General features: G+C 34.4%; 1 protein-coding gene across 1 annotated transcript; it reads right to left on the reverse strand.

Annotated features, from left to right (window-relative positions):
• Positions 1–723: 723 nt before the first annotated feature.
• Positions 724–21663, reverse strand: LOC141819658 (alpha-mannosidase At3g26720-like). The gene is made up of 29 exons (XM_074706901.1): positions 21399–21663; positions 21228–21311; positions 21053–21141; positions 20687–20861; positions 19135–19254; positions 18952–19038; positions 18796–18867; positions 16096–16209; positions 15581–15681; positions 15406–15499; positions 15105–15272; positions 14927–15016; positions 11708–11773; positions 11562–11618; positions 9800–10016; positions 9568–9707; positions 9276–9344; positions 9111–9170; positions 8939–9010; positions 7340–7387; positions 7124–7243; positions 3302–3367; positions 2951–3063; positions 2748–2832; positions 2259–2369; positions 2102–2197; positions 1263–1310; positions 1099–1167; positions 724–1026 (listed from the first exon to the last, which is right to left on the reverse strand). The coding sequence occupies exons 1-29, from the start codon at positions 21612–21614 to the stop codon at positions 802–804; spliced, it is 3072 nt and encodes a 1023-aa protein (XP_074563002.1). The 5' UTR covers positions 21615–21663; the 3' UTR covers positions 724–801.
• Between the last annotated feature and the right edge of the window lie 941 nt (positions 21664–22604).

The following is a 22604-nucleotide window of genomic DNA, read 5'->3' on the forward strand; positions in this document are numbered from 1 at the left end:
TTAATCGTTGTTCTTCATTGTCATTGAGTTTAAGACCCTTGGTCCTTCAAATGCACCATGTCATCCTTTACACATACACACCTCCCTGGCAATGGCTCCACCTCCTTTAGGCAACCCTAGAGTAAACCTCAATTAGGCCCTTGACCTCTCAGATGCCTTCTCCATTTAACTATCAAGCTCGCCTCCCATTAGGCGATTGAGCCATCAAACAATCTACTCATACGCTCTTTGAGTTCCATTTTGCAATGTTTAAATTCTTACACACTTGACATTATACCATAAGGGAGAAGAGGTTTAAAGGAAGAAGAGAGCATATGTAACATAGCAGTGTCGTCATACCTCAAGGTTTCTATCCATATGAGCCTTGATGGGAGAATCACCACCCATTCGAGCTATGCAAACCACTTCTGATGCTATGTGATTTCCAAAGGTCATGCACAAAACAATTATTAGAAGTAAGAATATATTTTACACCAAAATATTTTATCAAAACATTGGGATATAGTGTAAGATCATTGAGGAAACTTACATAGAAACTTCAAGGTAAACTTTGAGCTCTAACTAAGCCATGATAATTGAAAGATGTACAAATCAAAATCGCACCAGAACCAACACAACAGGGAGTACAAGGAGAAAGGAGCTACGATCACTGTTGACTAACCTGGAATCAAAAAGTCAAATGCAAGCAATCGCACTAAAAAAGAAGATGAACTGGAGTTGCGGTGAAATGAAGTTTTTTTCCACCATTATTAGAAAGAAACATTCACATAACATGTGGAACGAGGTATGAGTTAAACATTTTCAGCGATCCCCTATTTTGCCAAAGGTAATGTAATCAAATTTTATCAAAAAAGTGCGAATCTCCATAGGAGCAAGCTCCACGACCAGTTTGGAAGGATCAACGGGCCCTCCCCTGACGATGGTTTCAGCTCTAGTAGAACCCTCAACTGGCCACTTCAGTCTTTTCTTCTCCATCTCGGACCTCTCTTGATTAGCAGACAAGTTTGTCTCTATTATGTTGGTGATCTGAAACAGCAGAATCACAAGAAAGGTAAACGTCACTTTGTTAGGAAACCAATTTTGCAATATTATCTCTACCTTTTTCCCAGGGAACATCTTCTTCAGCTTCACATAGGCAATAGATGAGAGGTCCTTGTCTTCTCTGACCTTTTGTTTTATCAGATAACAAAACAATCAAGTATGTTTGCGGAACTCATCGAATTGATGGCAAAGGAAAAAAGAATTGAATGATCAAACGATACCTCATAAAGGTGTGCCAAGCGGAGGAGAACGTTTCCATCTTCAAGTGCCTAAGATTACAACAACTTTGAATGAGCAGCATACTAAGGAAAACAAAAAATAAACAGAAGCAAGTTGTATTAGCTTTGCACTGAAATATGGTTTAAGTTTCCAAATGCTTCTAATCTTTTGGACAGGAAAAAAACTCAGTGTTTCTACAATACAAATCAAAGTTGTGAGGCAACCAAAGATGGGTGCACTCAAAGTTGCCTTAGCATCGAACGGAAGGATGAATTCTGATGGTCCAGGGTATATCTAAAGATATGCCATGTATTTATTTGGCTTTTGCCTCTTCAAGCTATCTCAATTCCAGACACATATCAAACTCTCATTGGTTAGGCTTAGTGCACACCTATTTAATCCCATTCTGTTCCCACCATTTACAATCTCAAAGTACAAGTATCACCCATTGAGAATACCTATGATTAGTTGGTAATTTTGCCCACATCTATAACTCTTTTCATCCAGTTTCATTAAGTTGAATTTGACATGAAATCTTAATTGACTTTTTAATCATTTGTCGGAATAACTCTTTATCTTCTGCAATCATTACCAATCTTCACTTCATCAGTTAGAAAATGTCACGCATCAATCAATCTCAAAACTTAGGCAAGAGAACAAGATCCTAGTACCATTGATTTTCCTAAACATTTAAAATTTCTACAAAAATTATCTCCTAAAAATTACAGGATTAGCTTAGAAATATGCATTAATATGCAAACAAAGGAGTGCAGAGAGAATACAGGAAAACAACAATATGTCCCTTTTTTTTATCAGAACTAGATGTTCTTCGTTGACAGACCTGGAGAGTAACGAGAGCAACATTATCTGGTAAACTGTAGGAGGGGTCAAATGCTGAGAATTCTGTAATATGTGAGCTTGTCCAGTTACCACCATCCTGAAGAAAAGAAAATTTGTAAACATGAATTCAAAAACTTTAGCAACTAACACAATAATACCTGTTCTGAGAATGCTAGGAGGAGAGGAGAATATATCTCCTGGCCAAAGCTCCTGCGCCATTTAGATCCTTCTCCAAGAGGATCAATTCTTATGTAGAATTTACCACGAACCTGTCAATATTTGACAATGAGCTTCCATTAGTTATTCTGGAATCTTTATCAGTTACTTGACATATCTCTATTTAGATAGTATGATCAGGCATTCCTCCCCAAAATAACGGAGATTTTGTTCGCAAAGGTGGAATATTATATTACATAAGCAAGTTCTTTCAATAATCTACCAGATCAGAATTTGATCAATTAACACAAAACTCAGACTAATTGCATCCAAGAAAAGTATTGTCATATTCAAATGATTGACTGTGACATTCTGTCAGCATGCCTTACAGTTAGTCCCTCAGATGAAAGTGACTCTGGTTACAAACTAAACATAAAAGTGGCAAATGTTTACTTACAAACTAAACATAAAAGTGGCAAATGTTTACTTACAGTTAGTCCTTCACATTCATCATCAACACAAACTGTTTCATCAAGCGCCTCTCCTACACCGCGACCATCATCATATAGCAGCCTCCTGTAGCATAGGAAAACATAAAAGTGATTTATTATGCACTAAGTGAAACATAAATAACACTTTCCATTTCCGGATGATGTAATTATAGTCTTTTGAGATTTCACTTGAGAGAACTTGCCTATGAAGCATCAGCTCAATTTGTCCATCCACAATGCTAGAACCACCAACAGCACGGTCTACCAGAACAGAAAGTTCTGTATTATTATCTTGAATGTAAATTCCCAAATTGATCTGTAATAACAACTTGCATTATGTACACACGAAAATAAAATGACTGTATCTGTTTACATACAAATAAGAATAATAACCCTGTCCGTTCAACAATAGATGAATGCAACATGTGACTCATTATTTCAAAATTTCTCCTGTTTACTTTTACCAAACAGATTAGAGTTACATTAGGTATATATTACACTCTACATTCAGGTTTCAGAGGAGAAAAAATAAAGTTGTAATTGAAGAAACTTACAGGATAGTAATTTCCAGCGACAGGTTGGTTGACTTGTATGTCCCAGTCTGATCTGTAATCTCGGACCTGCACGTGACTTAAGGTTTTAATACGTTGATATGGTTATTTTGCAGGTGGTGTAATAAGATTATTATTGAGATTGGCATTGTGAGTTTTGATTCTTATAACCAGAAAATAAACATGAGTGGAATCAATGCTTCAGAATAAAAGACTGTAATATCCTACAATTTAAAAGAATATATATTATGCCCTAACTGAGCCCACTTCCTGAGGGTAGGAACACTCACTCCAATGACATTCAATTCTATCAACACAACCTTTGTGTCGGTTAACAGATTGTGCCACCAAGACACTAAACAATGCTCATAGCACCTCCACACAGGTGTCAAAGGGCATAAGAGCATCCCACACACACAAGTATGTTATAGTGGCAAGCTTAACAACTTGACTCAACACACCTGCTACCCACCTTAGTTTGTTATGGAGGCAAGCATATATGAGGGATGTCAATAGAAGTCAAGAAGTCAAGGTTAGAGGAGAGCAAAATAGGAAACGTAAATATAAATGCTCCAAAATATACAATCTAACCATCATTATAACTTTGCAACATCTAACCCACATCATCATGTATTACTCCATGCTCAATGCAAGCAATTCATCATTATCATATAAGGGTAAAACACCCATGTCGACCCAGAGGGATGTCTCCAACATAAAGCTATAATTAGGTCATGCAATCTCCCAGTTAAGCATCAACAGTCCTAACTATGATACATCCTCCATATCCATAAAGTCAAGTGATCTTTTGGTCAAGCATCAACAACCAAATCCATCATGTACCCAATAATATTCATCATCTTGCAAGACTCTAGTTAGGCCTCAAATGGCTCGAAAGGCCAAGCGCCCCCCTTGATGTTACATAATCCCTTGTAAGACATCTTATTTAAAGACAAGCATAAACCATGCATCATCAGCCGTAGAAATACCATCCCTAAACAGGTAATATCAAAATAATAAAGATACCCTTAACATAAGTAGACATAAATCTTAAACAAGAAGAAGAAGATAAGTGTGCTACATGCTAAATATGCACCTATTGCAGAAAGAACAAGAGGAGCAACAAGTCCTTGACCTTTTGAACTGAGCAAAGCAAATATCTCTCACTTTGAATAAATCTCAACAAGACCCAAGCCACTTCAAGCAATGGCGAGGACTCATCCTACCTCAAGCCAACCCTCATGCCAGTTAAAACCACCCATTGATGACAAGCCTCACCTCCTGCCCAAGCTAAACTCTTAAAACTTGAACCAAAGCCAACCGAGAGTCATCGATCTTAGAACATTCTTCACTTGTTCTCATTTGAGCTATGATCCTACAATGTAGTCTAAACCTCATTATTAATAAAATTTTGGATACCTATTTTTGTTAATTGTGATTGCAACCATAACAATGTGAATGTAAGTATATTCCCTTTAAATTGACAAAAATGTTGGGATCAAGACCTTATCTAGGAGCTGTAGGAGAACTAGGATAGAACCCAAAACACCATCTTAAGTTATTGACACCTATAGTTTTGACTACCTTGATCTCCAAAACATTGTCGGAATACATGTGCATTCATATTAAGATGATTATTTTATCCCATATGAAGTGGGAAACCTAACTGTATCAGTTATAGGACCCTATGCAAATAGGCAAATATAATAAGTGACTATAAGACACCTTTTAAATACTTCAGCGTGTTAGTCTTACACTCCTTGAATTTGCCCACTAAGGCTAAGTTTACTTGGATGGAAAGATAGGAGTGGAAGGAAGAGAGAAAAGGAAAGATTCACAAAATCAAACACGGAGCATGAATCATCCATTTATATTTTTATAACTTTTCTCCCTTCTTGTACTATTATTTTCAACCCTAGTAAATAGCCTAAAATAGAACCAACTCAAACGAGATAAAATAGCTAAGTCATGTATATACCTCTTCAACCTCATGACTTACTAATTTGTTACATCATGGAAAGTATGCTAGAACATGAAAAATCAATGAATTATTCATGGCAAATTAGAGGTAATGAAATAAAATTTCTCCTAACATCTCACCTAAATCTACAAATGCACTTTACATCATCATCATCATCAAACTGTGTTAGTCCCAATCATTTGGTTGATTTTGTTCCTCTAATGAATACTATGCAAAGGTATACCAGTTGTAATAGTAAAATCAATACTTTTTATTGCATTAACTAGTTTTTTTATCCCTGCCATTTCTTACATCTGTAAGTTTAATCAGTTCAACATATCTAATTATATTGATTACCTTTAAATATATTAATATCATCTCATAGACTTGGAACTAATCCCAATTGTACCAAAAATATAGTAGTTTTCCATATTTTCTTTTGTAGTAACTCAACACGTTCATCTTAGTATTATCTCTACTACATTAATTGTTTATATAATCCATTTAGTATAACTGATCACACCATAGTCTTACCTATAAACTTTCTCTGTAGCTTAAGGGGCATTTGAAAATTAAACAAGATGATGAAAACCTTTCCACCTTGTTGTGTAATCTGGACCTACTCATGGAAGCCTCATGTGGCTCACTGAAGACTAGTGAAAGATCTGTCATGGTTGTCACCATTGTTGTAGTTGAATCATCTCGAGCTTGTTTCGTATGCCAATCAGCGGGCGTACAATAACTTATGCTTGTGCCAGCCCGAAACAATCTTTAAAATCTTGCAAATTTAATCTATTTAGACACTCACCAATGTAGCACAACATCATCTACACATAGTATACACCAATGGAATTTATCTTTAACATGATTAGTGATTTCATCTAGTTCAAGGTAAAAAGATAAGCCCTTTAGATAAACTGTATGCGGATTAGTGTCCACCACAACTAAACCCTCTTCCCAAGGCTAGAAGACTATACACATGGATTTTAATTTCCAATTTTTTAAAATTGATATCCTATCTTCTATTACTAGAACAGAAAAGAACCCAAAAGAGTAATAATAAGAGATGGACAGCTGAGGGGAGGGAAAGGTCACATGACTGGGAAGAAATAGACTAAGGCAAGAAAGGCTAAACAATCACCAGCAAATCTCCTCTTAGCTTTGGAGTGTTTTCTGGAAATATATTCAAAATCCTATTACTGCACATAAAGGCAAAGGCAAATGTAGTAAGCCATCATGTAATTCATATTCTGGCTTGATTCCAAATACAAGAGATGGTGTTCCATTTCTTGTCTGTCCAAGCCCAAGAATGCACATTACATTCTGGGAGTTATCTGCTTTTAAGGGAAGAATATATTTCTCCCCTCAAAATTATATTTAGAAAAATTCTGATCACGGTTTGAAATCCTATACTATACTAGGCAAAACGGTCGAAATGTATCATTCCGATATATTACGGAAATTCGATACTATTCGGCACCAAAACAATGTCTCCTATGTCGTTATGTCAATCATGTAGATGAGTATCATTTTAAGTTTGGCATGTTAAAATTGAGATAACATTTTTTTTTGTAATTTCTCTATACAAGATAATATTAAATCGTAGCATAGCAAATGGAACATAAACATTGAACTTAACTAAACAATTGTCTTTTTTTTTTCTTCTTCATCTCTTTCCCAAACCACCAACACAGCTTGAGATTTCAAACCTTTGCTCTAATAGTATCAGATAGATGTTCCACTAGAAATCAAATATGAAGAAACTGATCCATATCATTGAACAAGCCACAATAAATTACAATTTAAATCTGTCATAACCTCATTTATAAGATAAATACCCAATTACAAACTAATATACAACATACCCTTCTCAGAAAATCTCTTCCATTAGAATCTGTGTAGAAAGTTTTGTTTGTCACCATGCCTGTCGTAATTTTGGTCACTATTTCCTTCCCAATTTTATCATCCACTGGTATCGGCCCAACCTAAGTAGAAAAACATATTAGTATAAAGATCTCTCTGCAAAAAGAGGCATAAAAAGAGGGCAAATTATGAAAAAATCTGTTAATCACAGTTCTTACAGTAAACTCGACTTCTATATGCTCCTTTCCCTTGTAAACCCTGGAAATCTGCACAAGGTGAGACAAAATTCAAAGCTGATTATGAATCTTTGCTTGGTTGAATGCCACTAAACTATTTAAATTTCTCCAAGATTAAAAAAAAAAAAAACTACAACCAGAATAAGAGAAACTTATTTGATTTCTCTCCTGCAAAGACAGCATAACAAAATATCTTTGTATGCGAAACCACAACATATCAATGAACTAATACAATTCATCAAAGTCATCCTAAATCAGTAACTGTAGTTGTCTCGCTCCCTATGCTAATTTACAAACCATTAAAATGGGGAACATTGTTAGCACAATTACACAACTCGGACGACTAATATTGAGCAATGCCCAATCAAGGTCTTCCAACTAGATCAAAATAGCTTCCATTATTTCGCCAAGCAACTTAATTCAAAAATGAACCTATTTCACTAAACAACTTGAGTGACTAAAAAATTGAAAAAAGGAGCAAAAATGACCGTTTAATAGCTATTTTTATTTTGTTCATTTTACATCTAATTTATTTTTAATTATTTTCCACATTCAAATGTTATTCTAAGATAAATGTCATTTCAAAATATTAAATATAATATAACAAAAATGTGTTGTCAAAATATTAATAAATGATCCAAGTCCAAAACTTTATGTGTACAGAAGTTAAAGGGCAATATCATCAAATTAATAGTGTTTTCTTACTATTTTAAGAAAGAAATAATCTTTAATGGTATTTAGTAAGATTTTAAATTTTATAATTGCATGCTTGCAAAATTAAAATCTGAAGGGGTAAATATGTGAAATGTATGTCCTTAAGTATGTAAATGCTATTTTGCCTACATTATTATTGTCATTTCACATTTACGCCCCTAAGGTTTATATACTTAAAATTAATCCCTATTCTAACTAATCACTAAGTTTAACATTTAAGTGTAACATTTGCAGCCATGGGAATCTGGTCTCTTTGACAGGAAGAAAAAAGAATCCATGGGATCATAGTACAGGCAATGGAAAAAACAGATACCAATTTAGTTGTTAGAGGAAAAAGGAACACGGGCAAGTTATATATCAAAACCAGGATCTTACAAGTTTCTTGGTAAATTGAGATTTTTAAATTGACCTCTACGTAAATATTCTACTCTTTGTATGACTAATTTGAGATATCAAAAGCATCTCAAAGAACTTTAGAAAGGATACTAAGACTTCTGATGAAGTGTACATATTAGTAATAGAAAAGGAATTGATATATATCATCACATGATAACTAATAGAAAAACCATGTGAGACATTCACACACACTTCATAGACTGGAGCATATTGATTGATAAGCCACTGATTGTACAACATTGAATTTCTCACAAACAGAAAAATAAGACAAAAACACTGACAAGTAAGAAGGCTTTCTATGAGCCTCAATAATTACAGCAATTTGCACTAGTAGCAGGCATGTGAACATGACAACAGAAGAGCTAGCAGAAGTTTAGAGAGACTATAGATACACTCAGTATAGAGTCTTAATGTGGTTTTTGTAATGTTTGGATAGGGATTTGCTGACTATTAGGAACTAAGAAGGTTTACCTGATATATCCACGGATTTATCTGCTGATGTACTTCATCTAATATGGGTCCTCGTACAATTGTCACTAGTGCCTTGACAAAAAGTTAAAAATGGGTTAATGCTGAAAATATTTAGAACAATTTAACCTTATTCCTGTTAAATGAATAATTCAAATGATAAACAAAAAAGTACCTCTTCTCTCAGTGCTATAGGAAATGTACCATTTGGCCGAAATATGTATGCTCCAGATGCCTTTAACAATTGAAACAAACTCTAGGTGTAAGTTATCCACAATGATTACCATTAGAGTAAACTGATTATCTAACAGTTTTCTACAAACATCTAACAGATCTGAACCTGAGGGTCGCTACCACTTCCACTGTCTCCAGCATAGTAACTGTATGAAAGTTCCATAGTAGTTTTTACCTTGAATAAATCACCAGTTTACACATATTAAAGGTTTTAGAAGAAAAAAAACAGATCAAAGGAAATATACGATTACATATTAGAGCAGGACAAGATATAACCTTCAAAAAGGAAGAGGTACAAGAAAGTGATCATCATTCGTACCACATTTTAGATAAAAAGAAAATTTTCGATTAGCATAGAAAAAGAAAAGTTAAAGCTAAAATTGCTGATAGCAAAATACCAGATTTCGTGTATTCAAAATATGAGTCAGAATTCCATCATCCACATTATGTAGAAGCTTTAGATTTCCTTGCCCAACTTCAATATTTCCATTTGTACTTTGTTGTGATGAATAAAAGGTCGATGTTACAGAAACTGACCCTGGAATGTTTATTCATTATAGCATATCAAACATTTGTGGCAAGTAGTTAACCACAGGACAAAAAATGTAAAGCAAAAAAAGATCAGTAAACCTTTCCCCTTTGCACTTTTTACAAAATATGTATTAAAGCCAAGAGGCTGTACAGAAACTGGAAAGGCAAGCCAAAATTTGGGTGTGGTACTAGGAGAAAAGCCTGCATATGCCTTAACATGGTAATTTCTGAAGTTAACTGAAGCATCTGATATTGGCAAAAGCTGTGATTCAATCTCATTTCCCTTAGAATCATAAACAGCAGATTCACTGATAACCTGCAGCAAGTGCAACCATGAATTAGACTGGTAGAACTAGTTTATGCTGAAAACAATTATTTTTAACTTATGATTTTTCTCAGCCTCCTTCCATAGTCATACAAAAAAATTTCCTTTTAGTCCCTATTCCTCACACTATACTTCCATTGTTGTGTAGAATTGGTTTGTGCTGAAAACAACTACTTTCTATGCTTTGTCTTGGCTTCCTTCCATAATCATATAAAATAAATTTCCTTTTAATCCCTAGTCCTCACACTACAATTCCTTTGTGAATAAAAAGAATTAAATAAAATACATTTTAAGAAATTGTGTATCTAATGCAAAGAAGAAAATAAATTGATGCTGAAAAGAAAATAATTGAAGAAAATAAACTAAAGATTAATTCAAGAATGATGCATCCACACTAAAAGGAAACAAATTGGAACGTATTTGATATTGGTCCTTCCGTAATAAATTTTAACTTTGATTTTTTTGTTTGGTAACTTGGAGTCAATTGGCATTTTCTATTTTGCTAATTATGAGGGAATAATTATAATCCCAATTAAGTCTCACAAAATTTTCTTGTTTAGAATATTAGTTTTCACATTTATTGTTGAGTCGAGTTTATAAAAAAAAAAAGTCCACAGTCTTGTATTTTTTTGTCTTTAAATTAAAATAATTTTCAACTTGCAGAGTACAATTTTCAATTTGTGTTCTTTATGTGAGTGTTGTTTTTCCAGGTGAGGTTCCTATTCTTGTGTCCAATGTACTACATCGAGTGATATCGAAGCTAAAACCTGTACCGTCTCCATTCCTTGTCATCCAATTTCATCTGCCACTTTATTTACACATTTGCTGTCATTTGCACCTTCCATCATTATTGTTCGACCACTAGTAACTCCTTGTTCACCATGCACCTACGCCACTCAAACAACAACTCTCACTGGAGGAAAGGAGGTTGGCCTCCCTTCACTATATCCTAGTAACTTAACTAAAGACAACACTACTTGCATTATTCAAAAACACTGCTAGCTCCAGTTACAACAACACTATCTGCCACCTTCGTTGAAGAAGACGCAGCCAATGTCGCCCTCTTATGCGAGAACAAGAGAACCTAATGCCTTCCTCACATTGCCTACTATCTCCACCTAAATGGTCTCTTGCGCCAATTAGATTCAGACAGTTTCTCCAATCGAGCCTTGCACTGTAGCTCCCTCACACGAGTATAGCTACCGCAATATCTAATCATCACTCACTCCGCATGTCACTGTCCTCTCAACCCACACTAAATCAACAACCACCCCGAAATATGACGCCTCTGTACATCAGCTAAACTCACTTGCTCTCTCCCAATAACACAATCACCTTTGGTGACCATAATTAGGTGTCTTCCTCATAGCGACATTGCTATGACCTTGAATGGCTCCCCAGATAGCATTTGCATGGCAGCATAAAAATTAAACAAACCTATGTCTTCTCTGCTTAACAAATTATATTAACTTGAAGACACCTAAAGAGCAAACAAAATATCAACTATTTAAAAGGGATAGGACAAAGCTTACTCACAGGTATACGGACAATGTCATCCCGCTTCCAACCAAGAGAATTGTAGGCGAGAATAATCTACAAAATAATAGATTTATTAAATAAGTGCGAACCAATATAAGAATTATTTTCATATGATGTATTATAGAACATATATGATATCTTACCAATGTTTTTCCATGAGACAAATCCACTTCGGCGGGAGGGCAATAGGTTATGTTCAAAAGAGGACACTAAGAAAGAAAAGGCATCTGTGAGCATCCAAAAATACTGTATGAAATTCATTATTCATGTTTCTATTGCATCAAAACAAACAAGAATAGATGAACAAGTAAGCACCCTATCTAGCAAATAATCAAAATGACAAAATGAGCTTATTTTATACGATGTCATGATGTGATGGAATAAATAGAAAGGGTGTCCATGATGACTCGACTTGGATCCATTAGTAAATAGTTATAATAGCTAGATAGCGGTTATTTTCATGTGGATAATATATTTAAATAGGAGTCAAGGCTCAGAACATCCCTCTTCTTCCCCATTGTTTCCATCTTCTTCCTATAATCTCTACAAGAGATAATACTTAAGTTACAAATCCAAGAAGATTTTCCACATTAATGATATTTTTTTAGACTGATTATACGAGTAATCAAAAGATTCTTCCTTTGCAGAATAAATCAATGAATCTCAATTTTTCAAATTGTTTGTTCCAACATGGGTACCAGAGCAGCATTATTGCTTAAATTATGACAAAATCAATATGGATGTCAGAGGTGTCAATCAATCGATAGCCCATGCTGGTATTGTTGTTGTATAGGCTGTCATTGGCCACTCATGAGGTTACCCAAGCAATGGCATCAATTGCCTGAGCAAACAACAGTCTGTGCAGATAGGTCATGCATGCATTGGCCACTGCAACGACTATTATGGAAATGTTTTTTTTAGATTTACTATTAAAAATAATTTTTCTACTTGGAATCATTTATTATTTAGCAATAAGCCTTTAAACTAATTAGTAGTATTCATCTTTCTTCTACCTCGCAACCATTTACTTGCATCATTTCTTGAATTCTACCTCTTGGAGGTGTGTAACAGTTTAATTGGTAACAAGGCAGGTCATTTTCATAAAGATAGCTTTTACTCTTCTTTGGGTTTTAATTGGTTGATTTGTTTCTAGTGGGTCTCAAATGGCGAATTCAAATTTTCATTTTTGGATTTTTTTTTTGTTGTGGAATTATAGTATAATTAAGATGCTTTAAATGGATGTTTGCAATTTTCTACTGATTTCATTATGATGGCTTTGTGAGTTCCTCAGAGCATAGGTAGAGTTGGGGTTGGAACTTGATTTGAGTCTTACACTTGATTGATAGTTTTGACCAAGTATTTTTGTCATATTAGAAGATGGAGCATGAATCATAAAGAAGAGTTTATAATTCGGTGTGCTCATAAGATTCGATAGTCATGCTTGTGTTGGAGCATACATGGGCATCTATCATAGAAGATGGAGCATGAAGAAGAGTTTATAATTCGGTGTGCTCATAAGATTCAATAGTCATGTGTTGGAGCATACACGGGCATCTATCACAGAAAGGGAGAGTGCAGGGGCACACACCCATTGAGTGGGTCCACACTCGCCCATCAATTGGTGGTTTGCAATTTGCATGTGGGTTGCAATTAGTGGTATATTGTCTTTTTGGCAGTTACTAATTATTTATTTTAGTTCATAGCATGATATTTATTTTGTCGTTTACCTTATGGTCATTCACCATATTGCTTGAGTTGCTTAGTTCTCCCTGCTAGCTAACTTTCTGGTCTTGCTACTCCATAACTTTGAAAAAAGGCTATCTAGTTCCTTGGTGGGTTAGAGTCTATTTTAGCTAGGAATGCTTTGAGGACACTTCGCACATTTTTGTAATTTCTCTCATAGTTTCTTTTGTTTTGCATTGTAGAATTTCATTTATGGTTGCCTTGTTGGATTTGTCATGTTTTTCTTGTGCTTTGCAATCTGTAAAAATAATTTTATAGTTGTCTTTTACAGTTAAGATTTGTTTAATGGTTTTTTTTCTTATATCATGATTTTGTATTAATGATGGTACTTATTAGTATGTATTTTTGCAGCCTATGTTTTGTTTATACAATGCAGCTTGACAAAATTGTGGTGCAACTATCGTAAGTTCCATTCCCTACCAATGGCCATGGAGACCCATTTGGGCCATAACAAGATCTAAGAAAGATAAAGATCATAAATTGAATATTGTATTCATTGCTCAACTAATTATTTTTATCTTTGTGACAATGAAACATAACTATGAATACAAATAATTGAATAACTCAGGTCATGACTGATAAGAATGTTATAAATGATCCACGGGACTCCATACTATACATACTGCAGTTCTATTCGAGCATAAATATACTCCTAATAGATAACAAATGAGCTCTTGGAGCATGCTACTCACACTGTCTAATTATCAAATATGAACTATGTAGAAATGGGAGGAAACATGAGAATGCTCTCCTTCCCGTTGACTTCATCATTGTCTTATATTTCTACAAGGTACTTAAGTTGTGAATCCAAAAAGATTTTCCATAACAGTGTTTTCTTACAAGGCCGGTGATACAAGCTCTCAAAGATCTTATAAAGAAATCAGTGAATTTCAATTTTCAAACTATTCCAACATGATGGATCAACAATCAAGGAAAAATATTCAGTATCAACCAAATAAATGCATGAATTTAGCTGAATATGTAAAATAAATTAGAGAACGTATCAAGAGCATAGCAGTAAACATTCACAATACATCAGGTTGGGTATGTTTATCTTATCAAGGAGCAAGGACTACTATCTAATTATATCTGCTATCGGATAAATCAACAAGCAGCTCAAGTAATGCTGTGTCCATAAGTTATTTCAGATCACATATATCTTGCATCTGATAGCATTTCAACTGTTAAATAGATAAGAACAGTGCTGAATCTTGTCATCCACAAGTATCTAAAACTAAAAATCATCAAGATGTCAGAGAGGAAGAGGATAAAATTGAGAGAGAGGAAGAGGATACTCAGAGTATTTATAGATACAAGAGGACAATCTAGACACTCCTCTATATTAATGCATATTAACCTCTAGACTCTACATACGATAATTGTGATACAAGAGGAAAAGCTGGACACTCCTCCAGATTAATGAACATCAATTTCCTAGATGCAATGAATGTATTCTAGATACAATGAAATTTATTCTACCCATTCATATGCATATCTAGAACAACTAAAATATTTGAGTTTATATTTCCAACACAAGGAACCAGAAGACTACATGAGACGCTTGTATATAGTAAGAGCAGAATGAAAAAGCAGAAAACTAAAAGGAGCAGTGAATTCACCTGTTCAAATTTTGTTGTAATGTTGTTGCAATCTGAACTTGAGTTCAACTCTGTTAAGCAAGCAAGAGAAGTTCCAACTAGCTTCTCTGCCTGAAAGATCCATTCAATATAGAGTAACTTTCAATTTGTCAATGGTAATATTAACAGACTGCATCTTAAGATGAGTTGATTTTGCAACCTGTGAATAGCCAATAGATAGTCGTTTGGCATAATCATTTGCTACGTGTTGCTTTTCTGTTCCAGTGACTGCATCATGATGTTGAGCAATAGCTAAAGCATCAGCCAGACTGTCCGTTGTATGGTGAAAACTATTTTGTCCTTTGAGAAATTCTAATTGCCTAGCAGCCTGATTGTGTTCCAATAAGTTTTAAGATTTTTTTTCCTCACCAACAGAGAAAATTGAGAAGAGACCATTGGTATAATGTACAATGACAATGAGAAATTTCAAGCTTTCTAGCTTCATGGAGGAAGAAGATTACCAGATAATAGCCACTCATCAGTCTCACATAACCTTTTAAGGCTGGCCTACTTGTGAAGTAACCAGTCCAGTATGCATTTGGATTATCTGCATAACTAACATGCAGAAACAAATTTGAATGAAAGACCATATCAGACACAACAGCATCTGCAAAAAATGATATTGAGTTCACTCACGGAAAGAAGTCATCAGTCTTCAAAGGCCAGGATTCCTTAGATGCGTACTTTGCATCAGTATAGATGGAAGGTGTAGAATACAAGGCATTGACCCGCCCATCCTAGAAAAAGTCAAAAGCGACACTTAGTGTTTCACATTTTATGAAGGGAGAATAGAATAAGGCGTTCCCATGACTAGACCCAGTTGAAACTTAGAAACAAGTAATGGAAGGTTTGCATTGGACGTAAACTATTTGTGATATAATTATATAAGTAAAAAGAAAAAAGAAAAGGAGGCCTTTGAAGATTTTCAAGCGAGTTGAAATTGGTGTAGATATACTTTATATTGCTGAAGTTCATGGTTGCTTAAAATAATAGTAGAAAATAAAGTCCAGGAAAAAATTTCAAACAAGAAATTAGAGCCACTTTAGGTCATGGCATCACCAAACTTTAGCAAAGGAATGGTTTTGAAGAATGAAAAACAATGTAAGCAATCTTCTGCACTGTAATATCAGAGGCAACTAGAAAGAATATACTTTGTTGACATAATGAATGAATTTATCCAGCTGCCTGAACCATGAATTAGCATATTGATACTTGAAATCTGTCCCCATAGTAAACATTATATGATTTGTCCTGGTAATATTTGCCTGAGAATGGGAAACAATTTATCATCAGTAAGAGTTGGAAGATAACAAAGACATGTCACAAAATTGAAATATGGCAAGGCACAGGAACTGATCCCTTAGATAACAAAGGCACAGCATGAAATGTGTACTCCTTGTTATTGAGTCAAGAAATAATAAATATGAAATGCATTTGAACGAAAGAAAGCACTTAATAAGTTTGTGCATAAGTTCTTATTTATAAAAGGTTTGTGCAAAATGTTGAATCTTGCATAATTTCTGAAGATGCAGCAACCAAAAACAAACTTTCGTTAGATATGATCTGGTTGCATATCATATATGTGTGTACAGCTAAAACTGAAAGTATCCATGCAGCAATCACTCATGCAAAGATTCGTAGTCTCATAATGCTAGATATGGTGGAAACTCAAATCTTCAAAGAATAGCATGCAGAAAATGTGGTAGCAAAGGGGGAAAGATAACCAAGCTGCCAATTTAAACTTGGACACGAACAATTGGTTCAAACAATTAACTAGGGAATTAGACCATGATCCAATCTGGTTTGATATATATAAACCAGGTGGGTTCTTTTATAACTGCATCTTAAACCAGAGTTGCAGATCCACTGCATCAATGCAGTGGTTGAGACCTTTCAATGAAGCTATTGGTCTTGACTTGAAGACCCAATAAGACCATTATGTTTACAAGCCATATTTCCCATTGTTTTTTATTTAGAAAAAAAAACAAGATATGCTATGCTAAAATCCAATTCATTTAATATTTTTTAGTGATATAAATCATATAATAAGTATGGTTTAAAATTTCGATCCTTGTCGGAGTTTCAATCCTAGACTAGAACGATACGATTTCGACACCATATCATTCCATGCCAATACAATCTCAATATTTTTTTTAATTTTTAAATATAAGTATATATTAATTTTATTAATATTTGATTATTAAATATGCTCACTATTAATAATATTTTGAGGTGTTGAGTTCATATTTCAATATTTTCTCATAAGACAATGCCTATTAAATTTTTAGAAAAAATATTTTAAAAATAAGTAATTTTTAAAACTAAATTTAAAATTATAAACTTATTTGAAAAGCTCAAAGATAATTATAAAATTATTTGAAAGTCTTAAATTATTTTTTGAATGCATTTTTAAATTTTTAATTTTTAAAAAATTTATTTGAAATGTTTAAAAATTATATTTTGAAAAATTTTAAGATTATTTTAAATTCACATTCAATTTTCAATATATATTAAAAAAATTAAATTATTTTATAAATTTTAAAATAATTTTTAATATTTTATAACTATTATTAATAATATATTATATGTATAACTATTATATATAATTAATAATTTAATTTTTATAAAAAATCTCTTTTTAAAAAAATAATAATTAAAAAATCATGGTTGTTGCCACGAGTGTCGTGCCCCGTGGAGGATCGCCACAGCCCCTGCGACCTCGCAACAACCTTGCGATCGCAATGCCAGTAGAGTACTAGTGTCGCTCCCACTTCAGAACGGAAAATACTACCTATTTCAGACAGCACGGGACAATATTTCAAACCATATTAATAAGTTTATCAACATTTTATATGTATGCATAGTATAAAAATCAACTAATTTATCATATATGTAGATTCTGATAATACTTTAGAATAAAATTAAGGTTATTTTGATATATTTTATTATTGTTAAAGTTGAGTGGCTCACTAGAAAGGGAGTCTTGCACAACAGTAAAGTTGTTGTCGTGTGACTTGGAGGTCACAGGGCTGCTCTTTGAGTGGCTCACTACCTATTTCAAAAGCTCATGATGTTAAGAAAGAGACCAATTACCAATTTATATTTTTAACAGACCCCTTCATTACTCCCCGTATGTGGGTGCCATTCTCTCTTCATGTGTGTGTATTGGATACAATATTTGACTTTGTTAGCTCCAACCTCCAAACACATGAATTGTTTTTTTTTTTTTTACAGGTGGGAGTCATTCTCTGTGTGTGTGTGTACTGGATACAATATTTGACTTGATTAGCTCCAACCTATAAACACATGAATTGATTTTTTTTTTTTACAGGTGGGACTTGACCTCTGACTGGATTTAACCTCTGACCACTTTGATACCATGTTAAAGTTAAGCGGCTAACCATTTCTGCCAAAAGCTCAAGCTGGTAGGAAGGAAACCTATTACTAATTTATATATTTATATTCTTAGTGATTATATATAAGCTTTTATTTTTTTTAAATAATTTATAGCATATTTATGATGCCATGGCCTGTGTCAACCATTTTGACCAATTGAAGCATTGAACCATCTTGCTGGTTTGGTCTTCAGTCTAGTTTTCAGAACATTAATATTTGGTCCATAACTGATCGGGCATATTCTGTAAAGAAAAACAAAGTCACAGAGAATAAAAACTGCGCAACACACACATGATAGAATCAAAATCTAACCGGAAAGTAACTAATTGAATGTTCATAAATTTGGTTTTGCAGAAGTAATTATGCAGTTCATAGAAAAAGGTCCAGTTACCCAAGGATCGCAGACCAAAAGACACAAGAAGCATAAGATGCAACCATTAGGCTGATTAACCTACCTGTGATATAGCTGCGGCCACAAAATCATTTACACGCTCTTGAACATTGTAATCAAACAAAAGATGATCATCCTTCATAAGATATCAATATAATAGTCAGGTCCTCAGAAAAATCCTGAACCTTTAAGAACCATAAAAAAGGAAAAACAAAATTACCTGAATAACAGGAGAATCATCATTCACTTCAAAGTAAAAACCACCAGGGGGAGGTTCATAGTTCTTTGGAAATATACCAGCAAATATCTAAATGAAGGAAACAGGATAATGGTTCAAGAAACATCTGAGAATAGTGAACTTACGATGAAATATTAAAAAACAAATGAAAAACAGCAGACTCACATCTGTAGTTGAGCCAAGCGACTTAGAACCCCGCCACACAACCTCCAACCTCTTTAACTCTTTCCTCTTTTCCTTGTCTTGATAGTCCATCCGAAAAAAGTAAAGAGCATCAAATCCAACCTGTAGGATTGCTCATATATCTTTAGACAGCAATGTCATTGAGTGGACTGAACAATATAGGTGGACAATAGATCTTTTGCTCCCACAGTAAAATGTTGAAAGATAAAAGAGGAGGCCACTTACTCGACTTCAAAGGTTCTAATTTTCTGTGTAGTGCTTTTTTCATTAGGCATCTTAGTTGTGTAGTGTTCAGATAAGGAGATCACCAACAGTACAAAAGTGTTAATTTTGGAATAATTTTAGAATAAGCAATAATTGTTTTGGCATACTTTGGTCAAAGAAAATTGATCAAATGAGATTATCTCAATTTCCAATAGTATCTTAGCTAATCGTAGCATTTTCATCAATGATGAAACAAAGTTAGGATCCCTTGAGCAAGATCAAAACATCATACAACATTTACACAATTTCTTTCGCTGGTTAGTAAATCTATTCACCCAAAGTTGTCTGGTATAGATGGGTGTCTCCTCAAGATATGGGACAGAATGTGCACAAGACAGATGCCTCATGCATTAATCAAAATAGGTGAGATTGTATATGACATAGTACTTTAATGGATGCAGAAGAAATTATTGTGTTATAAGTCAGCATCATCATTTACAGAATCCAATGATGATAAGCAGAGGATTAAAAGTGGGAATTAATAGTTGCAGCTAAGTCCAGATTCATCAGTGGCTATCGCTCATCGATGCAATAAAAGGCTTGACCTCAAAGACTTGGCAAAAGCTTCACATTTATATAGAAATTGAAACAAAACCATGTTGGTTCCTCGATTTAGAATTTTTCAATTTTCCAAGGGAGGTTAATAGTATAGTTGATGCACTGTGACATGTATGCAATTTCATAGCATAAAGATTGTCATCAAGACAATTTGCTTACTACTATTGAAGCTCTAAAGCCACTTGGATACACTAAGTTGTCAAATCTAAGTATTGCCCAAAATGTTGAAGCTTCAAATTAATATTAGTTAATCTCAACTAAGCTTATAAATCTTCTTAATGTGGAGTGCTTTTATAAATTACAAAGGTTACATCTTTTTCCATAATGAAAATTTAACTTACTATTTTGCTTAAAGAATGAAGAAAAAAAAGATTGTGCATTTGCATGCAAGCACACCTTAAAGTTCCAATCTATTGATGAACAAAAAATGGAAAATTAAAGTAGAAAACGTTGATTTAAATCATTGGAAAGGACAAAAAATTATATACATCAGCAAAGTCCAAAAGGAACCATATACATCAGAGAATGTTAAGAATCACTTTATTCTCATAAAATCAATGACCATAGGTCCATTAGAGATACTATATGGTGAATGTGAGTATAATACAAACTTAAAAATTCTTCATTTGGAGATTGGCAAATGGATTGAGTTTGGAACTCATTATACCAGTGAAAATTCATTGTCATATAGCAACAGTATCCAAGACGTTACCTCAGCAGAAAGTAAGTAAGCTTGCACTGCCGAATGTCCAAAAGGATCTATCTGCCAACCAATCCTTGGTATGATCCCAAATTCTTGCTTGATATATCGGTGCCCAAGGGTTGTCTGATCGATCATATCAATATAGTGAACCGTAGCTTCATCGTGCATGCACATGCCTCCATTTCTTCCAATAAAGAATGAACGAAAAGAAGAGAACCTCAATATGAAAAACTGAAGAAGTTTGGAATGCAGGGTAAATTAACTGCAGCATCATATCTCGAGTTCATCTAATTCTTATGAAATGAAACAGACAAATTTGTTCGAATATGAAATAATATTGCTACTGATCAAATTATGAACGAGTCGAGTCTTTACATGAGTTCCAATTGGCCAGAGCTGAGAAGCTCCTTCACTGTCTTCTTAATCGCATCACTCTGCTGCCTCCACCATCGCTGGAAGAACGCCTGCATTCCATCACAAATATAAGTCTACCACTTAACCCCAAAATCCCAAAGCAAACCCCACCCAAGTCAACGAATTAACCACCCACTTGTTCCACATAGATGAACCTGCGATTCTCGTCCGCCAACAGTGCAGGAATGATCGAATCAAGAACGTTTTGGACACATGCTCCCTGTCGACCAAACAAACATCAAAGTCTCCTCACTGATATCACTTCAAAAACGCCACTCAAATCCACCATAAATCGGGAGTAAAATACCTGGATGGAGTTGTTGGAGCCGACGTAGTACTGGTCGACGGTCTTGAGCCACCCAACGTCGTCGTGGGTGTGCGCGACGATGTGGACATTGAGCTTGTCTTGGACGATGCTCTGCGTAGTATTGTAAGCAATGTACTCCGATTCCCCCACCGAAAACGATACGGCTAAGAATGCGAGAAACATCAGAGAACAGAAAGGATCACGATCGATCGCCATGGATTCCGGCGAGAGCAGCAAGAGAGCGAGCTCTGCCAACAGAAGGATCTGAGCTCACGGAGGCCTTGATAGAGGTGGGCGGTACGATGTTTCGCGCTTCTCGTCCGTCGGATAGGTTCTTGTACGAATCTTACAGTTGCTCGCCTACCCACGACTCTTGACTAACGAGTGTCCGCCGGCAATTTAATAGTTCCGCCGGAACATGATAGTTACACAATTAACCCGATGGGTGAGACCAATGATATAACGACACGTAGATGCATGACGAACTCGTTGGGTTGTCGAGGGAGCAGCGTATGGCTGTGTGAGTGGAGTGATGACTTATGGATAAGGTCCAGCTCGGAACGAAGACAAGCGTGATTTGCTGTCTTTAGCGAAGCAGGAAAAGGCTTCTGTAGCTATTAGAAAGGGTTCGTTCGCATCATAATGTTACGTGTTGAAATTTGATGATACTATCGTTAAACGACGCCGGCTGAGCATAAATTTTTTGCCGCGCTCTTTTTTTAAAGAAAATAAATAATAATACTACTAATAATAATAAATTAATACAATGATTGTACGTTTGTGAATTTAGTAGTGTTCATTTTGTTTTACATCTGTTTTTAGTTTCATATCCTTCTCAATTTATAAATTGTTGACGCGATGTCTATAATTCCTCATTAAATTATTGACATGGACATCATAATTCATGCGGCATCGCATCAAATTCATAAAATATCACTATATATGTATATTATTATAATTTTTTAATCATCAAAGTGGTTTTTCTTAATTTTTATAAAAAGACATATGATCCTATCAACTTCTCTTGTCCTCGTTACAATGTTCAGTATTATTATCTCTATCATATTCATTATATAAAATGTATAGTATAATAATTATAAATTTATAATTGATATAATATTATAATAGATACATATTATTTATTTTGTTCAATAATATTTATATACAAAGGGGATATGGTGGAATGTTCTTTTAATTAAAAATTAA

Source organism: Curcuma longa, unplaced genomic scaffold (genome assembly GCF_044706935.1).
Source record: "Curcuma longa cultivar G26 ecotype Majalengka, Jawa Barat unplaced genomic scaffold, ITB_CL_G26_1.1 utg134316_np1212_261454_RagTag, whole genome shotgun sequence".
NCBI lineage: Eukaryota > Viridiplantae > Streptophyta > Magnoliopsida > Zingiberales > Zingiberaceae > Curcuma > Curcuma longa.